The sequence below is a fragment of the Xenopus laevis genome, chromosome 1L, assembly GCF_017654675.1.
Source record: "Xenopus laevis strain J_2021 chromosome 1L, Xenopus_laevis_v10.1, whole genome shotgun sequence".
In the NCBI taxonomy this organism is placed as follows: Eukaryota; Metazoa; Chordata; class Amphibia; order Anura; family Pipidae; genus Xenopus; species Xenopus laevis.
The window spans coordinates 124,482,996-124,498,338 of NC_054371.1; the positions used below are offsets into that span (position 1 = coordinate 124,482,996).

The following is a 15,343-nucleotide window of genomic DNA, read 5'->3' on the forward strand; positions in this document are numbered from 1 at the left end:
TTCATGGTAACTTTAGAAGTAAGAGTTTGATAAAGAAATGCAATGTATATTAATAGAGAACCTGACAGAATATGAGGCCACTTTATAAGCTCTCAATATAAATGAGTTGGGAGTTGTAACAATATGGGTTGCTGGTTTAGATTCCTCAGTTATACTTTCATATATACTATTAGGCCCATAAATGTTTGGACAGACAACTTTTTTCTACTTTTGCTGGCAATGACAGCCTGAAGTCTTGAACTCATGGACATCACCAAATTCTGGGTTTCCTCCTTTTTAATGCTCTGCCAGGACTTTACTGCAGTGGCTTTCAGTTGCTGTTTGTTTGTGGGCCTTTCTACTTTCTGTAGAAGTTTAGTCTTCAACAAGTGAAATGCAGCTCAATTGGGTTCAGATCAGATGACTTGGCCATTCAAGAATATTCCACTTCTTTGCTGTAATAAACTCATGGGTTGCTTTGGCTGTATGTTTTAGTCATTATGAAACACCTCCCAATCAATTTGACTGCATTTAGCTGGATTTGAGCAGACAGCGTCTCTGAACACCTCAGAATTAATTCTTGTGCTTCTGTCCTGTGTCACATCATGGATAAACACTAGTGTCCCAGTGCCACTGGCAGCCATGCACGCCCAAGCCATCACACTGCCTCCACTATGTTTTATAGATGATGTGGTATGCTTTGGATCATGAGCTGTTCCACGTCTTCTCTATACTTTTTTCTTGCCATCATTCCGGTAGTGGTTGATCTTGGTTTCATCTGTCCAAAGAATGTTTTTCCAGAACTGTGCTGGCTTTTTTAGATTTTTTTTTTTTTTTTTTAGCAAATTCCAATCCAGCCTTTCTATTCTTGATGCTTATGAGTGGCTTGCACCTTGCAGTGCACCCTCTGTATTTACGTTCACAGTCTTCTCTTTATGGTAGACTTGGATATTGATACACCTACCTCCTGGAGAGTGTTGTTCACTTGTTTGGCTGTTGTAAAGGGGTTTCTCTTCACCATGGAAATGATTCTGTGATCATCCACCACTGTTGTCTTCCGTGGACGTCCAAGTCTTTTTGCATTGCTGAGTTCACCAGTGCTTTTTCTTTCTTTCTCAGGATGTATCAAACTGTAGATTTTGCCACTCCTAATATTATAGAAATTTCTCGGATGGGTTTTTTCTGTTTTTGCAGCTTAAGGACCTGCATGGAGAGCTCCTTTGACCACATGTTGTCTGTTCACAGCAAAATCTTCCACATACAAGCACCCCCCCCCCCTCAAATCAACTCCAGGGCTTTTATCTGCTTCATTGATAATGAGATAACAAAGGAACTGCCCACACCTGCCCATGAAATAGCCTTTGGGCAATTGTCCAATTACTTTTGAGCCCCTGAAATGAAGTGATTGTTTTAAAAAAAAAGGCTTTAGTTCCTCACATTTTTTATGCAATCTTTTTGTTCAACCCACTGAATTAAAGCTGAAAATCTGCAGATCAACTGCATCTGAGTTGTTTCATTAATGTACAGAACCAAAATTAGAAAAAAATGGTCTCTGCACAAATATTTATGGACCTAACTGTATGTGCTTAAATTTATCCAGTTGGTACATTTTACTTTATGTCGAAAACAGAACCATTGTATCTCACCCAGCTAATGTACCACTCTTCGTGTATTGCATCATCAAGTTGTACTGATCTCATAACAACTCAGTCAACGAAGATTTCATAGCACTTGGAATGAGGACACCTCTTAAATATTTAGGTTTCAAGTTTTAAGGCAAGTGGTGGCTGATCCATATTAGTAAGAAACCAGAAGACTAGGACTGTTATCTGTTTTTTTAAAGAATATATTTTCATTTCCAGTTGTCTTTTGCCATTGTAATCTCCTGGTTTTGCGACTACGAAAATAAGTAAACATTTTACAGAGGAGAACAGCAATTGATACTAGGATTATTTTTGGTTGTTTTCTGTACAAAACAGTTCCTTGAACATATCTTGGCGTGTCAGACTTCCTATGAAAATTGCAAGCATCCAAAAACATGAGGGATAGCCTGGCAACAGCTTCATTCCTTAGCAAGTTAAAGAGTGATAGGACAATCACTATTAATACACTAGGTGCATTGCCATTTGCCCTTGTTCAAAATAAATGTCTTTGCTAAGACCAAACCTTAGTCCTGTGTAGAAGGGCAGAGTTCAACCAGCCCATGGCTTCTGTTGCATTAGGGCACAAATTATAAGTCCAGCTACAGAAAGTCAGGTAAAAAGCCTGATCCCAGCAGCTTGTTATTGGGCAGCCTTCTTCTTCTTCTCACGAAGATGTTTCTTCTTTCGTTTTCTCTGCACTTGAGCATCCCTCTTCTTCTGCATAGTCTCCTGAATGTGCTCCTTGAATTTCTTTTTCTGCTTCTTTATTTTCTCAAGTTCTGCCTTCCTTTTAGCTTCCAGATCAGGGTCCTGTAGATGAAAAGTAATTGCAGTTTATGAAATCTCCATTGTACATCTGGCCAGGATTCAGTATGGGGGTAAAAGAATCTAACCTTTCCTTCCAGGATAAGCTGTTTCCTCTTGTTTATCTCTTTTTTCTCATCAAAGTCTGTACATTCAAGTTTCTAAAAGAAAAAAATATCATTACTATGCCAATCCTCAAAATAGAATGTTTGGCATCATCCTCTGCATGATATATGCGGTCATATCGATTTTTTTTTTTTTGTTTATGTGAAAATCAAATAAATATTTTAAACGTAAGATTGTTTGGTGATTTCTGCCAGGGTTTTTTCTTGAGAAACAAAAAATAAATAAATATCTAAACTCACTATTTCACATTCCCGTCGGGTCACGTTCACCTGGGTTAAAATTTTCAGCACGTCCTTCTCCTTCACTTTAAACTCCTCAAGTTTCAGATCTAGAAGAAGAAGCGACTATATTCACCTCATATAAAATTAACATGTTATATTCTGAAAAGCCAGCTCATGGAAAGCAGCCTTTGGAAAGTGAATGTTGATGTTCTGAGTACACTAAAAACTTTTATGTACATCAATGAGGCTTTAATGTTATTAATTATGCATATCTTCAATAACTGGGACCTTAAAAGAATGTCAAAGATTTATTAATGCAATAAACTTTTACAGACTTCTTATGGACTTGGGTTATTTTATCTTTGGATCACAAGGGGCCCATTCTGTGTTATGTGCATTCTGTGTTATGTGAGCAAGGAAGCAAAAGGCTGCTTTGTATGTTGGACCAATATTAACAAAACAATGTGTCTTAACAGTTTACACCCACAACTGATTGTAATGGCACTTTTTTTTTAGGGATTTTATCTATTGAGCAGCACAAATTTTAGATACTGGCAAATTTGAGGATTTGAGAATTACATATTTATTTGTTTTTATAATTAATGCCATTTTTTAATTGAGTAGTCTGACCAGCCACTACTTTTTACTTTCTACTAATTATTACTGTTGAATAAAAGTATATCATTTAATGATAACCAAGTGTGCACTGCCATCAAAAATCGTGGGTGTAAACGGATCATAGATTCTATAAAGACACCTGGTTTTATTATTATTTTTGTCTTGGGGGGGTGCCTTAGCATTGTACAGCTCCCTCAATTCTTTAGCAAGGGGATTTCGCAGTGTTTCACTTGGTCTTACTTTAGCTGCAAAAACCACTATTAGTCATTTTCACCTTTCCTTAACTGACCTATTCTAATAGATTAATTAATATTAACACATTTATTAAAATGCAAACCTATCCATCAAACCCTTCAGAAAACCTCATTGGACGTTAACATCTTCAATTTTGCTCTCACAGCTTATGCGTATAGCTTTCACTTTCACACAGAACCAAATGTAACATTAAATAAGCTTTCTATCTCAGGTATAAGCACTGTTAGGGTCAGGGCACACGCTCAGATTTTGGGAGTTTAGTCGCCTGGCGACAAATCTCTTCTTTGGGGCCACTATTCTCCCCTAACTGCCTCCCGCCAGCTATAATGTAAATCGCCGGAGGGATGGCACTCTGAGCGATTCGTTTTCCAAAGTCGCTGCACAAGGAAACTTTGGGGCGACTTTGGAAAATGAAGTGCTCCGAGTGCCATCCGGAAACGAAACAATTCCCCCAGCAATTTACGTTCTAGCAGGCGGGAGGCAGTTTGGGGAGATTAGTTGCCCCCTGAAAAAGAGGAGATTTGTCACCGGGTGACTAATCTCCCTGAATCTGACCTTATGCCCTGTCCCTAACACCCTTCAAAAATAAATTAGAAAAAAAGAGATGCTGGGTAAAAATAGGCCTGTTTGCTATGTTCAGTTTCTAGACAGAAATTAAAATAAATGAGTGAATAGGGGGAGAAAAAGACCCATAAGGACCTTAAAAATTTAAAATAAAAATGTACAATAAGCAACACGATATATCAGGCTACTCAGCATAAGTAAAAAACTATATGTTCACAAAAAAAAAAAAAAAAAAAAAAAAAAGAGCATAAAGCAATCCTAATTATCTAGTCAAGACTGCACTGAACTGCTAGCAAACAGAACTGTTTTGGTAAAAGGAGAGAAGGTAGAAGTCTAGATCATCAAAAACTTACTGATTTGTCCTTCAATTGCATGTACCAGATGAATATCATACTGTGTGACTAGCGTTATTGCCATTCCATTTCTTCCTGAAAATAAGAGAAACAGCATTAGTTGGCTGTTAACAATGCTTCCTGCACACCAATAAATAAGCAGATATCTTGATTTCAGACTCAAAACTTGCTTGTTCCTTAAAAAAAAAAAAAAAAAAAAAGGAGGAGTTTCACACTGCACAGACTTTGTTATTTGTGCTATAAACGATATCTTTCTCCAAAACCTTATTTTCTTCCTCTAGTTCGAGTTCCCCAAGGTCATGTCCCTTTTCGTTGTGCTTTTTTGAACACCTACATGACCTAGTTTATTGCAAAAGCAACATAAAATCGGATTTTTCCCCAAACGCATCCTAGTCCAATTATCTCACTGAACTCTCCATTAGAATTTATACTATAATGTGGGATAAATTAGGCGACATTAATCTTATCAGGAGCTGGTGGGTGCACCCTTTTCACTAACTGTGCAATAGGGCTCACTATGACTTCTCCCATCTCCTTGTTAATGATACATTAAAAAACATTAAATATCTTTCAAAAATTAACAAAACAAACATTTAAAAATACATATTATTAGCTCTATACCTGCTCTTGCTGTTCGCCCCACCCGGTGAATGTAGATCTTGGGCAGGCCGGGGGTATTGTGGTTGATTACAACCTGGACAGTAGGTATATCCAGGCCTCTGTTGGCAGAAAGGGAAAGCAAAAAAGCGCACTTAACAAAAATGTGAAATCTTACACAGTGACTCAACATTTTAACAGAATTAAGCTTAAAGTCTAGAGCTATGGGCAGAAATGAGGCTTAGCGGTTCGCAACTATGACTTGATGCACTGGATTCCACACTCAACAGATTGGACGTTTAAAGTAGTGCCCATGTTTGTGTGGGTTTCCTCCAGGCACTCGTGTCATCCCATCCTCCAAAAACATACAGAAAGTTTAACTGGTTCCTAATGAAATAGACCCAACTGCAGCACCATATAGCTAATGCATCATCAGTAACTGTATGGAGTCCGATAAACAAAAACAAATGCAATCCTGGAGTGAAATGTGTGCAACCTGCACAAGTGACAATTTAGAAATCTTCTGTTATGCCTGATTGCTTTCTCACCTAGCTGCCACGTCTGTTGCAATAAGAATCTTGAAAACACTCGACTTGAACTTGGCAAGAGCAGCAAATCTTTGCTTCTAGAGAGGGGATAGGACAGGGAATTATATTAATTCTGGTTACCTTACCCAATTTACCAAAATGGAGGGGAAGCTCCAAAAAAGTCTAATAGGGGTCAAGTAAGAAATTAAAGGAAGAACTTCTAGGACTGATCCTATAATCTCTTTATGGAGTGTTTAGATTAAGGATATTATGATAATTTGAGAGGACACCACATATAGAAAGATGAAGGCATATACTTTACTTGTTTCATCATGGAGTGCAGAGCAACAGATGGGAAGCTGAATTCACGCAACATCATATTAAGAATTTGGCAGGTTCTAAAAAAAAAAATAAAAAAAACCATCCTGTTAATACTAGTGTGTCCATTGTGCTTGCCTTTTATAACCCACACATCATCCGAAGGCTCCCCCAAACCTAGAAATTAACCCCATTCTGTGTGTGACTTTAAAGTACATACAGCACACTGTAAAAACAAGCACTGTATGTTTGTTTGCCATTTATCCACTGGACCTCAATTTCAAACACCATTCAAACATATTTGCTAACCAACAGCAAACTATCAGTAAGTAACTTCTATTAATCTCCTACAGTTTGAATATTGAATGCAAATCACGGATTGCTTACTACAGTGTGCAGGTCTGTCCAGTGTTAAAAAAACAGCCACACTGGGGCTCATTTAAAAACACTGGGTAAATTTGCACCTGGGCAGTTACCCATAGCAACCAATCAGTGATAAGATTTTTCCCACTCAGCTGCAAGAAAAACAATGAAAACAAACATGTCATTGGTTGCTGTGGGTAATTGCCCAAGTGCAAGTTTGCCCAGTGTTTATAAATGACCCCCACTGTCTGATGCTTTCACATAGAAGGATACATAGCCACAGTTCTTACTTGCATGTGTTAGTGAAGATCATGATGGACCAATCTTCATGTTCATCCTGAAACTTCTGAATCAGATACACCAGATAGGCATCCTTAACCTTCTCAGGCACTAGGATATATCGCTGGTCTAACTGCTCCACTGTTTTTACCCTGGAGGAGTAAGAGATGATAAGCCAAATAAATAAAGAATTAGTGGAGGTGTTTGTGCTTCAGATAACTAATTAACGCAAAGACTCAATTCACTGCATCTAAATTTACCTCCCTATGCCACAAACATAAAAAAAATCCAAGAAGTGGGTACTATTTGTGCCTTAATAGGTTTACTGTCGTTTATTTAGTAGTACTAAGTTAAAATCAAAACAGAAGAAAATGCATTCTCAAATACTGGAACTATAAAGAACAACAGTTGGGACACTGCTTTACCAACAATGCAGGTGCTACATCATTGGCAAGCTAAGCCATAGTGTGCCAGTGATGAAGCAGCTAGGTTTGCATGTTTCTGTACCTTTCACAAAGACCTGCAGCACTTCACACATTGCATGGAAGGTTAGGTGTAAAGTGCAAAAAAAAAAAAAATTGTATGTTGCATACAGTGCATGCATCTCTGTACATTAGCCACTTTATTTAGCATGAGACTGCCAATAACAGTCCTTTAGCAAAACAGCAAGCTTTGAAAGATGAACCTGTCTATACATTGTCTGGTATATATAATTATCTCAAAAAAACTTGTTATTAGCAGTATAAAGACGCAAATATCTCAGAAATCACCAAGAACAGAAAATGAATGGAATTTTAAATAGAAACACTCTAAATAAGCCAATTCATTTATTTTGCATGGATCCCCCTTTAATGTACAGCACTGCATATACATACAGAAATATATTATTAAATACACACACACACGTGCAGTTATACAATAGAGAAAAAGCTACATGCACAGAAAGACGTTGCACTATACTGATAATGGTGTAGGACATTTGGCTTTTCTTATTTCTACAATCTATGCTTAAAATAAGAGCATGAACTCTCTTTAAACTATAAGCATGCTATTAACCTGGCCTTATAGTACAGCAGTTATGCTACACTAACTATGCAGGCCAGACAATAGGTGAAAAGTTAAAAAAAAATATATATAGGAAAGAGGGCGCTATGTGAGAGATGTGAAGATACCTAGGATATGAAGAAAAGAATTCACCGGCACACAGGTATTGCTGGCAGGGTGAAAGCCCTTGCTTTAAAGTTTAATAGTGCGACATGTCAGCAATACCTGTGTGCCGGTGAATTCTTTTCTTCATATTGTTGTGGGTTTGCCGAAGCCCTTTTCCCCGAGCACCAGGGTTAGTATTCTACTGGGTGTGCGTGAGCAGTTTGAATTTTTTCCACAAAGATACCTAGGATAACCATATGATGAAAGTGAAAACATAGCCCAGATTACCTGTGCAAAGTATACTGACTGCATACTGGCAGGACATCAATTACTTACTCTGAGATGGACTCCCAAAAGAAGGGCTTGTTCATGGCAACAGTTTTCAGCTCCTGCAAGGTGTCTGTAAGGGTTGCACTGAATAACAAGGTCTGGCGTTGTGCAGGGACAGCTTCAAGAATCACCTGCAAATCCTGGGTGAAATCTGTGCAGCCTTGCTCTAGAAGCCGATCGGCCTCATCCAGCACCTAGATGAACAGTCATAATTAGAACATTTTCTGTAATAAGGGACATAAAATATTTGGCAGCAGATAAAAACCTATATCTACAGTAAAAGAGAGAGTAAGCTTGGCTAGATGCTACAGCTCACATATAAAACCTTATATCTACAGTGAAAAAGATGAACCAAGGAAGCTTAACTAGATTCTATAGCTCACAAAGTGTACTGACTCCAGAATACCTTTCCTCTCCAGCCCAAGCCAGCAGCTTATTGTTCTGTATGGGGCCCTCTGACAAGCCTGCCCTACAGATACCTGGCCAAAAATCTGGCATATAACGATCGGGCATATTTGAAAATTCCATAAAATAATGATGTCATCCACAATGCTGGTGTAATATTGGCCGAATATCTCCCTGTAGAGTATGATCAACATGTGGGCAGTCAAAAAAGGATAACTTGTTTGGCGACCTTGCTATGTAAGTGGATCTTTAAATGTATGGCCAGCTTAATGCTTTTATCAATCTTGAGGAATACATTTCACTAATCAAAACACCAATTACCAAGAAACGAATCTTCTTGATGCTGAAAGTGTTTGAACTCCGGATATGGTCAGCCAGCCGGCCTGGTGTGGCTATTACAATATGTGGCTTCCGGGACAACTCCAGAGCTTGTGCCACCATATCTGTGGAAGGAGGAATTAGAGATAATGGGCAAAACACAGCTATCAAAGGTAAAAAGAAATGATCAAGGATTTTGTCCATTGATTACCAACATGATTTTTCCAGCTATTGCTAAACTATATCTTTCAATCTCATGATCTCTTTTGGCAGTTGAGGTATGCGGACAACCATTATTTAGCAACAGCAGAACCACCATAGGTTGCCGACAAGGGATCAGGGCATTAGGGGGGTTATTTATTAAAGGTTTAATTGTAGAGGTATATTTATCCCTCAAATGAACTTACAACTTGAGTTTTCGAGCGAAACCCACCAAAAAAACCAAACATCATAAAGGCTATTAACAACTTCAAATGGTTCAAGGGACCTCTGCTATTGACCCTAACTGTACCCTTTTAAAGGAAATAGACACAATTAGAACACAAGCAGTGTTCTTAGGAGAGGCTTAAGTGTTCTATCATGTAGGGTGGCAGCAGACGGGCAGATTAATTCCGACACATATGCCATCCCAGCCAGGTTATTCACAGTCTTGCCGGCAGGAAGGCATTTCGGGGAAAATTAGTTGTCCGCAGTAGAGAAGATTTTCTCCCCGTCTGCCACCACCCTTAAATTCTTCTACTCCATATTCTGCTGAACATAAAAAAAAATTACAGATTCATATAATTACAATAAAACACAAGTGTATAAAACACAAATAGGACATTGCGCCAAAAAAAAAAATAAATCACATGTAAATAGGATTGTTCCCACTCAAACAACCAACATTCATATCAAAAACACTGCTAATTCCCAGTGTGTAAAAGGTCTAATATATGAATAATATGCTATTCTGTTTTTCACTGATTACCTCTAATAAAGAGAAGTTATAAAAAAAAAAAAACACTGCTAAATTTAGAAGTTATGAAATATGTTTCAAATATTTGTGGAAATATTGACAGATACAAGTTATATAGTTTTCTTATATTGATCATTTCCTTCCAGAAACTTGTATAAACACATCACTATCTTTCATAGATTCTGTTAACAACTGGACAAGCCAGGATACATACCCATTCCACCAACAATAATGCAATCTTTTAAGCCCAGTGGTTTCCCTAGGACACGAAACTGCTCTGCAATCTGATATGCGAGTTCTCTGAGAATAAAAGAATTAAAAAAAAAGCCCATTAGTTCTGGCAAATGCCAGAGGGGATGCTGCAAGATGCCATAAACAGTCATTATTTATTGGGCTGTACTTGAAATGTCAGGGCTTATTTTAATTCTCATATAACATACATTCATGTACAACATACATTCAACTGTGCTTTAAAGATACACCCAGTAAACAGAAAAAGCTTGGAGGTTTATATATCATCCCCCTTCCTCTTGGAAAATTAAGTCCCTAGTAGCCCTGTGTCAAATACCTCTGAAACCTGACAAAAGATTAAATGTAAGGCTGAATTCTCATTGTTATTTGGTATTACATTAGGTCATGTTCTACTAATCTGTCATTGGAATTCTTATATTTAAAAGATTGAGATACATGTAGTGGGTAGGTAAATACCACTTTCAACTGTTAAGTAAGAATGTTAATATTGTGTACTGTGTTTATATGATATACATAATGTCTGATCTAAATTGATCTTGACTTTAGTGCATTACCATAGCTGGCCATTAGATGGCAATACTCTGCAAGTAAAAATCCTTAAAAGGATTCTGTCATGATTTTTATGATGTAGTTTTTATGTTTAAATTACACTGTTTACACTGCAAATAATTCACTCAATATAAAATTCCATTCCTGAACCAGTAAGTGTGGTTTTTTTAGTTGTTATATTTGTGTGTGTAGGCAGCCATCTCGGGACATGTGCTTTCAGAGAGAGCCAGCACTTTAGGATGGAACTGCTTTCTGGCAGGCTGTTGTTTCTCCTACTCAATGTAACTGAATGTGTCGCAGTGGGACCTGAATTTTGCTATTGAGTACTGTTCTTTGATCTACCAGGCAGCTGTTGTTAAGATGCTGGGGGGAAAGGAAGGGGGTGATATCACTTGCAGTACAGTATTACAAAGAGTGGCTGAAGTTTATCAGAGCACAAGTCACATGGCTGGGGGCAGCTGGGAAAATGTAAAAAAATTTTTTTTGCTCTTTTGAGAAATGGATTTCAGTGTGGAATTCTGCTGCTGCAGCAGCAGCAACATTAATTGATGCATTTTCAAAAAAAAAATTACAGTATCGTTTTAACATATAGAAAACTGATTCAATGCTCAAGAGAGAGACAAAAATCGGAGTACATGGCGTCGCACAATCTAATGGTAACCTTGTATTAATAATGTATCTTTCAATCTTAAAGTGATCAACTGTAAATTATGATTGTACAAATTAATACTGTGATTTATGTGAACGTGTCCTTTGTATTCATTGAGTGAAAAATAAAGTAAAAATCTTATAAATTCATGGTTAGTTGAAATTGTTAAAGTGCATAGTGCTTAATGTGAGCAAGGAGACGTACTAGAACCCACGACTTGGACTCCAATTTCAAAACCAGATAAAAAATAACTTTTATTTACTCCTTTAAAATTCATGGACTGTGAAAGGGAATTAATTGATGAAACCATTAAAAACAATTAAAAGAAAGGGTGGGAATTCAATCCAGTATATAAGTGAAATGGGGGTGACAGTGTAAATTGATTAGACTGTTCCCATGTGGATCTTACATCACCCGTTTCCCTATAATAGCTGAACGGTGATTGGGGGTACTCTGAGGACTTGATTGGCGATAGTCAGTGATATTCAGAGAGGGTGGGTGCGAAAACTCGCTCAGAAAACGGGTATAATGGTGGAACGGTTCAGTATGGTATCCTGGAGCGCAGCGGAAGCCAATAGTATTACAGGTAAGTTAGAACTTAAGGCCCCTCTGTTGGAGGGATGAGCTGGTCAGCCACTGTGTCCTCTCAGAGGCACCTATGATGTTTGGCCTATTCCCTAAACACTGAAAAGGCAACACCTACTGACAAGTCGGCTAGACAATGTGCATAAGGATTCTGAACCTCCACGTGGTAGTCGTACCCTCCGTTCTCCCCCCTAATTCTCTGTCCCACTGCAAGCTGCCTTGGATTCCTCTTCTACCCCTATCTTGAGCCGCTAAACCTAGTGCCTATAGCACTATAGCTCCGCCGCTTGTTTAGCGGCTCAAGATAGGGGTAGAAGAGGAATCCAAGGTTTTTAATGGTTTCATCAATTAATTCCCTTTCACAGTCCATGAATTTTAAAGGAGTAAATAAAAGTTATTTTTTATCTGGTTTTGAAATTGGAGTCCAAGTCGTGGGTTCTAGTAAGTCTCCTTGCTCACATTAAGCACTATGCACTTTAACAATTTCAACTCACCATGAATTTATAAGATTTTTACTTTATTTTTCACTCAATGAATACAAAGGACACGTTCACATAAATCACAGTATTAATTTGTACAATCATAATTTACAGTTGATCACTTTAAGATTGAAAGATACATTATTAATACAAGGTTACCATTAGATTGTGCGACGCCATGTACTCCGATTTTTGTCTCTCTCTTGAGCATTGAATCAGTTTTCTATATATATATATATATATATATAGGAGTAGTCAGCACATCTATACCGAGGTGCCCAGACTCTCGGCCAAGGGACCTCCCTAGGAATAGGCATTAGGTTAGAAGGTGCGGCAAACACCCTTTCAATTTCGTTTTAACATATATTTCAGTGTGCCAGGCCACATATTGGATCGGACATATTAATTGGATGTTTTTAAAACATGATTTGGGTTATGGGCACGTTGCCTAAGCACATGATGAAGGATTTGTGTATCCAAAACATATGCACTACACATTAAATTCATTTGAAAATATAGTGGAACCCTCATTTTACATTTTTCAGGGAACCAGAAAAAAAATTATGTAAAATCTAGGGAAATGTAGAATCAGGGAAATGCATTATATATGGGCGAGACCAAAAAAAATAGGAAAATTAAGAAAAATGAGGAAATCCTTGAACTCATGGTATGTACACAGAGGCTTTACTTTACTTATATGGTTCTCCAGAGCGAAACCTTGCTCCTGATCTGTGGTTTGTAAAGGCTGGATGGTGCCTACACTCTGTATTATAGGAGTTCTTCAACTTTATATTAACTTTTAGTATGATGTAGAGAGAGATATTCTGAGACAATTTGAAATTGGTTTTCATCTTTACTTGTTGTTTTTCAGTTATTTAGCTTTTTTTTTTCAGCAAATCTTCATTTAGCACTTTCAGCAGTTCTGGTTGCTAGGGTCCAAATTACCCTAGAAATCATACATTGCATATGAATAGGAGAGGGCCTGAATATAAAGAGGAGTAATAAAAAGCAGCAGTAAAAATACCTTTGTAGCCTTACAGAGCATTTGTTTTTAGATGAAGTCTGTGACCTACATCTGAAAGCTGGAAAGATTTAGAAAAAGATGGCAAATAATTCAAAGAAACTATAAAAAAGAAATAATGACACATAAATGAAAAGTTGCTTAAAATTGACTATTGTACAACATACTTACAGTTAACGTAAAGGTGAACCACCCTTTAAGAACCCTTACAAAAGAAATGGAGAGGGTATCACATATTCGTTATATTATTTTAGCACTCACCGAGTTGGTGTCAGAACCAGGCAGAATATTCCAAAAGGATCATCAGAGAGTTTCTGGAGAATAGGTAGCACAAAGGCAGCTGTTTTTCCACTGCCAGTCTTTGCACATCCCATGCAGTCTCGGCCTAACAGGACAGCAACTTATAAGTTCTCAAGAAAATACACTGAAAGTTTTGTGCAGAAGTTAATTGATAGTTGAGCTTAAAATCAACATTGTAAGGAATAGTATTGTTATGAACATACAATGAATACCCCAGCAGCAATCAATGGTGAATTCCCATTTAATTTGTGCCACCAATATGCCTGGTTGGTGGCACAAATAAAACATTCCAGAGTGCTACTGGAGTATTCATTGTACATTACTTGCTACTCTGTGCAGAGGGGATTGCAACTTTGCACCAGACACTTCAAAAAGTGAGCATAGCTCTACCAGCATTTTCAAAGGAATTGTTCCTTTGAGTTAACGGTTAGTAAGTTGTAGAGATTCATATTCCGAAACAATTTGCAATTGGTTTTCATATTTTTTATTATCTGCCATTCTCGAGTTATTTAGCTTTTTATTCAGGAGAATTCCAGTATGCCATTTCAGCAATCTGGTTGCTAGGGTCCAAATTACCCTAGTAACCATGCACCAATTTGAATAAGAGACTGGAATATAAATAGGAGAGGGCCTGAATAGAAAGAGGAGTAATAAAAAGTAGCAATAATGATACATGTGTAGCTTTACAGATCATTTAATTTTTAGATGAGGTCAATGACCCCCATTTGACAGCTGGAAAGAGTCAGAACAAGAAGGGCAAATAACTAAAAAACTATAAAAAAAATAAAAATAAAAAAAAATGAAGACCAATTGAAAAGCTGCTTGGAACTGGTCATACTCAAACATACTAAAAGTTAACTTAAAGGTGAACCACCCCTTTAAGTAAGGAATTGCTGCTGGGGCAGAACAACAATGTCAGTTAAAGGAGACATTTAGGATAAATGAAGAAACCCTAATTTTGTAGGCAATTATGCTATTGCTTTTACATGATGCTAAAATTAATATTATCTTTAAAAATCACTCCCTATAGATGTTCACTGGTCCCTGTCTCAAATGAGGGGTGGGCGTGTCCTGACAGTCCCTGCCAGAAGCACAGTAGGAGAGGGACAGCCAATCACAGCCCTGCAGTCACACAAGCGCACACACAAGTTCTCTATCAGGTCCTGCTAGCTGCTGATTGGTTCCTGTCCTACAGTGGAGTGAGCGGAGAGCTGCCAGTTCCCCTGCACAGCCTGGGAATTCAGGGAGCAGGAAGTGGAAGAGAATGGAGGGATTATTAGGATTTTTCAGAAATATTCAATAAATCAGCCTGAAACACTACTTTTTTTAAGCCCAATTCTTCCGTATCTAAAAGACTAGCACTGTTTTTTTTTTTTGTTTTTTTACACAAAATGTCTCCTTTAAATCTCATCCTCAAATTTTAAGGCTCCCAAAAATGAGTTAAACCATTGAACATCGTTTTACACTTTGGTTCAGGTTTTAGTGTATAAATTATATTGCTGTACTACTTCTATACTAGAGCTCACCTTCCAGGATCGGCGGGATGCAATTCTCCTGTACAGAACTAGGTTTTAATATGCCCAGTTGGCTGCACTGATCGATAAGCCAGGAAGACAACCCAAGCCTCAAAAACCCTTCCATCTTGGCACACGTGATAGCCACCAACAGCCCATACCGGCGCACGATTTATGCGTCACGCCACTA

At 37.8% G+C, this 15,343-nt stretch overlaps 1 protein-coding gene across 2 annotated transcripts; it reads right to left on the minus strand.

The window, feature by feature from the left end:
- Nucleotides 1–1,804: 1,804 nt before the first annotated feature.
- ddx49.L (DEAD-box helicase 49 L homeolog) lies at nt 1,805–15,333 on the minus strand. 2 transcript variants are annotated; one of them, XM_018257074.2, is made up of 13 exons: nt 15,166–15,332; nt 13,601–13,724; nt 10,019–10,104; nt 8,853–8,974; nt 8,133–8,320; nt 6,659–6,799; nt 6,010–6,085; nt 5,709–5,785; nt 5,185–5,282; nt 4,564–4,638; nt 2,792–2,880; nt 2,516–2,587; nt 1,805–2,432 (listed from the first exon to the last, which is right to left on the minus strand). In XM_018257074.2, the coding sequence occupies exons 1-13, from the start codon at nt 15,278–15,280 to the stop codon at nt 2,262–2,264; spliced, it is 1,434 nt and encodes a 477-aa protein (XP_018112563.1). In that variant the 5' UTR covers nt 15,281–15,332; the 3' UTR covers nt 1,805–2,261. The 2 variants fall into 2 exon arrangements, with proteins under 2 accessions (XP_018112563.1, XP_041419274.1); XM_041563340.1 differs by lacking the exons at nt 5,709–5,785; nt 6,010–6,085 and having other exon boundaries at nt 15,166–15,333.
- Nucleotides 15,334–15,343: the final 10 nt, after the last annotated feature.